Below are 4,234 nucleotides of genomic sequence, written 5' to 3'. Positions count from 1 at the left end.
TGTTTTGTTTTCCTCCCTAGCGATGGTACGCGAGTCGATGTTAGCTGGATACAATCGCTGGCGCTTGGGATTTTGTGCTTGCGCTGTTTTTTCTCTTTGGCGCTAGCACGGTCATACCGCAAATTCTACTCTCTTGGATTCGAGTTCGAAAATACCTTTAGCATGTGCAGCAACCAATTCAGAAAAAACATTCGAAATTAAGTTTTTGGCGGGGCTTTTTATATAAAAATATCATTATAATTATAAAGCAATAAAATCTAGGTTGATTAGCTTCAAATATTGTTTGCTATGTTACCACTGAATATGTCAAATATTGCAGCATTTTTATTTCAAAATATCAAACACGAGTATAAAATTATACATATATAAAAACGATGTAAGGTGTTTAAACCTTGTTGAATTGCACAAAGTTTTCCGACTGGTGCTTGATGTACGATTTGCGACAGTCCATATCTTCAGCAGGACGATTGTGTGGAGCCCACACAGGTTCACCCACAAAATAGCGACGAGTTCTGATGAAGTTCTGAGGGAACACAATAAAAATAGTTTAAAAAATAGTACGGATATACGATTGTGCAGATAAATTACATTGGTATCCAAAGTAAAGCGGTGATAGATGCCCGCCGGTATAATGATCAGATCTCCCTTTACAACCTTAATGCGCAGCCAATTGTCCTCATTGCTATAATATATTAATAAACAATAAGCTAGACTATAAAATGCTGTGTAAATAAACAAGACTTACTCGCGCACATCAAAATAACCGGATCCATCCAATATCAGGCGAATTTCCTCATCCGTGTGCAGGTGTTCGGTGAAAAAGGCTTTTAACTTGTTGGCATAGTCTGGAAGGCACTTTTCCGAGCAGGTGATCTGTAAGAAAACTTAGTTTACTAATGTTCTATATGGGTTATATAGGGGAGCATCGATCTTGCCTCATCATCGTAGGTGTAGCCACGTTTCGCCCTCAGTTCGGTGAGGGTATTATCGCTCTGGTACGCGTCCGCATTGATCTGCAAATGTGAATAATCAAGATAAGCTCGCCCCCAAGGTCACTTGAGGTTTACAAAGTCGCAGTTTCATTTCACTTGCCTTAAAGTATTCCACGCCGGTCTTCTGGTAAAGATCATCCAGTTCCAAGTAGGCAGGCGGATTGCGATGGTGCTCCAGGCGCTGGTCGGTTTCCTCCGTATCCATATACCAAACCTGCACCATTTTGGACTGTTTTAAACGGGTTTTAACGAGCAACTAGCAACAAATAGATTAAACAAGAAAAATTCAACTGCCATCAGCTGTTCGCTTTCGAATTTTCGAAATAGATAACAGACCCACAGTCGAATGCCGCTAGTGCTGTTAACTCAACATTCGATAATGAACGCTGTTAACTTTGTATTCGAAATACAGTTTTTTTCAAAAACAATTTTACAATATTTGCTTTAAAACCCAAAACAATTTTGGCAATAAAAAATATATTGCAAAAAACCCCCATCTACTTTGATTTGATAGTTTGTTGTGTTTCAATATTACCCTTTTATTATTTTACGAATCATATTTGTATGTTTTGACTTTAATTGAATCTGTGGCCTGCCATATTGCCTCTCATTACTATTATCTAGTTTAATTTGTGTAGTCAACTGCCAGTTTGGTACTAACACCAAGTTAGTACGCGAAAATGCTTAGTTCCTGGTTTTATGTTACATTTATTGGCGTTACAAAGGAGCACAGGATTACGCAGTCAGTTTGGACAGTTCCTCGCGAAGTTCGGCAGTGTCGATGGTTCCCTTCGCTTGCGATTGCGGTTGGGTTTGGGATTGGGCCAGGAGGCGGGCACAGTTCTTCTTGTGCATGAACCAATGGAGCCGCTGGCACTCGCGATCGCAATACTGCACCGCCTTGCACTTGGAGCACTTCTTGTCCGGCTTCTCTGCGCCGCAGGTGCTGCAGTAGCTGCCCTCGTCCTGAAAATGACGATTTCCAGATTAGAAAAGAATTGGAATCATTAGCATCTGATAGTTAGACCCACCACAAAGCCCCTCATTCCATTAATGGCATTCCGCAGGATCGTTAGTGCTGGTGGTGCATCCTTGGCGCCAAATTGCGTGGCGATTTGCCGGAAGATGGTGCACTCCCTCACGGGAAATTCCCTGGCGCACTCGCGCAACGTGTACTCCACATAGTCCAGCTGGCCCAGCTTGTTCTCCTTGAGCACCCGCTTCACAAATACCTCAATGAAGTCGTTCTTGTTGGCATCACCCGCCTCCTCGCCACCTTTCTCCTTGTGCTGCGCCTTGAATTGCTCCTCGCAGCGTATGAGCTCGGCCAGAATCCAGCCCTGATAATGGAACTTGAAGGCCAGCAGCTCATTGAGGTCATGCGACTTTTGCATCTCCTTTTCGCACATCAAGGCCAGCGTTTTGCGGAGGCTGGACAGGATCCTAAGTAGTCCCAGCGACTGCACGTTCAGGGCAATCCTCACGGGATGCAGGTTGATTTCGGTGACAAAGGCGTGGAACGATTTGAGTAAGCTGGGTGGTATCTGCGGCTCCGCCTGCTGGCCATGCACTTGGGTGTAGTACTCCAAGCTCGACTGGGTCACATAGTTGTTGATGGTCTCCACACACGCGTGGTTGCCCACAAAGGCGGCCATCTGGGCGGCGGTCCTGTTGACACTATTGAGACTACCTGGCTTGATGCCCGCATCCAAGAGCAGCCGGCACACATGTGTATTACCAGATAGAGCAGCGAAATGCAGTGGTGTATAATCAGCTCCATGCTGATTCAGGTTTATGTCGGCACCCTACGGAATAAAAGGCAGTTATTATGCGTTTCTGTGCAGAGAGGAATCTATAAAGTAATTATCCTAGTTCAATTGATACAAGCAGCATTAGTAGCTTCTATTGCTCATGTAGGCTCCAAAGTAACTGAGCTTTATTGACTTAAGGATTTTCTAGATCGATGAACTGGGAGCTCGATGTAGCTTGTGGAACTTCCATGCTAGGAGCCCAAGCGACGGATGCCCGGTAGATATACCCACCATGTCCAGGAGCAGCTGCACCGCCTCGCGGTTCCCCTTGAAGCTGGCGTGGGCCAAACACGACATCCCGCTGTCGTCCACGAAGTTTACATTGTTCACTCCCGCCAGCAGCTGCTTGAATCCACTGGTGTCACTCTTGGCCAGGTGCTCCAGCAACTGGCGCTGCACATCGTCCAGCTGCTGATTCTTCGGGCTCTCCTCGGTCATTGTGGGTTAAGTTTTTGTTGGCTTTTTCCACGGTCTCTCCGGAAAATGGAAATCAAGAAAACTCCACTGTTTTCGGCGTGCACGGGCTTACAGCGATAGTTGCGTCGTTTTGCAGCACTGCTTGCCGGTTGGGATGCGATATATCGCTACGTTATGGTGAGTCCGTAAAAAAAATAAAAGATATTGTAAGTGTAGAATTTTTTAAAATCAGAAAACATCAATTTTGGCATAAATGTGAAAAGTTAGTAAGTTTCAGTTAGTTGGTATTATAATTTTATATTTTACATTTTTTCAATTATTTTATTAGTATTATATAAATTTTTTTGTTGACAAAAATTTTAAGTTAGTTGTTATTATGACTTTATATTTTATATTTTTGCAGCTGTCTCTTTGCCATATTGATTTATTTACACCTAAAGCTTAAATTTGTTTATAAAATATCCATTTTCAAACACCTATAATTTATTGAAATCTTATTGTTGAATAACTTTTTATTTTTTATAGAATTATTTGCCGTTTGTATTCCCATCACTAAATTGTTTTTTTGCAGTTTAATTTTAGTATTTTGTGCAGGGCTGTATTGGTATATTTTCGAATGTGTTTTATTCGACTACCCACGCCACGGTCACTCCGCTGTTTTGTTGTTGTGTTTTTTGTCGGCGGCGTGTGTATCGCATTCGCATCGCATCGCATCGAATTGAGTCGAATTGAATTGTATTGAATTGAAATCGTGTGTTTTGTGTTTTTGAAAAACTGATACAAGCATTTAAAACCAGCGAGCTGCCAACAATGTTGAAGGCGCCCTTGCGCTATTAACGAAATAATTTTAAAAAAATATAATAAGCTTCGCAGAGTGGAAAAAAGGTGATAAGCGTGCTGAAGAAAAAACGAAGAAAGGAAGAAATTCCAATGCAGACGAAACCCTTTTGCATGGGGAAATGTATAAATAATATACAAGTGAAGATAAGCGCGCAAAATAGCGAAGCAGGCGGA

At 42.5% G+C, this 4,234-nt stretch overlaps 3 protein-coding genes across 3 annotated transcripts in view; 1 reads left to right on the top strand and 2 right to left on the bottom strand.

The window, feature by feature from the left end:
• Positions 1-279: 279 nt before the first annotated feature.
• On the bottom strand, positions 280-1,281 carry LOC122617466 (1,2-dihydroxy-3-keto-5-methylthiopentene dioxygenase). Its single transcript, XM_043793331.1, has 5 exons — positions 1,093-1,281; positions 936-1,013; positions 746-873; positions 589-682; positions 280-523 (listed from the first exon to the last, which is right to left on the bottom strand). Exons 1-5 carry the CDS (start codon positions 1,213-1,215, stop codon positions 386-388), a joined length of 561 nt encoding a protein of 186 aa, XP_043649266.1. The 5' UTR covers positions 1,216-1,281; the 3' UTR covers positions 280-385.
• A 392-nt stretch (positions 1,282-1,673) lies between these two features.
• LOC122616909 (ankyrin repeat and MYND domain-containing protein 2) lies at positions 1,674-3,473 on the bottom strand. The gene is made up of 3 exons (XM_043792499.1): positions 3,035-3,473; positions 2,024-2,797; positions 1,674-1,958 (listed from the first exon to the last, which is right to left on the bottom strand). Exons 1-3 carry the CDS (start codon positions 3,239-3,241, stop codon positions 1,728-1,730), a joined length of 1,212 nt encoding a protein of 403 aa, XP_043648434.1. The 5' UTR covers positions 3,242-3,473; the 3' UTR covers positions 1,674-1,727.
• A 411-nt stretch (positions 3,474-3,884) lies between these two features.
• Positions 3,885-4,234, top strand: part of LOC122616844 (CYFIP-related Rac1 interactor B) — a 28,728-nt gene continuing 28,378 nt past the window's right edge. The window contains exon 1 of the mRNA XM_043792418.1: positions 3,885-4,105. The gene's annotated coding sequence lies outside the window, so the exon portion shown is untranslated. The remainder of the gene's footprint in view (positions 4,106-4,234) is intronic.

The sequence above is a fragment of the Drosophila teissieri genome, chromosome 3L (assembly GCF_016746235.2).
Source record: "Drosophila teissieri strain GT53w chromosome 3L, Prin_Dtei_1.1, whole genome shotgun sequence".
Taxonomy (NCBI): Eukaryota; Metazoa; Arthropoda; class Insecta; order Diptera; family Drosophilidae; genus Drosophila; species Drosophila teissieri.
Note: the sequence above shows the minus strand (reverse complement) of the source record. Positions and strands in the feature narration are given on the sequence as shown.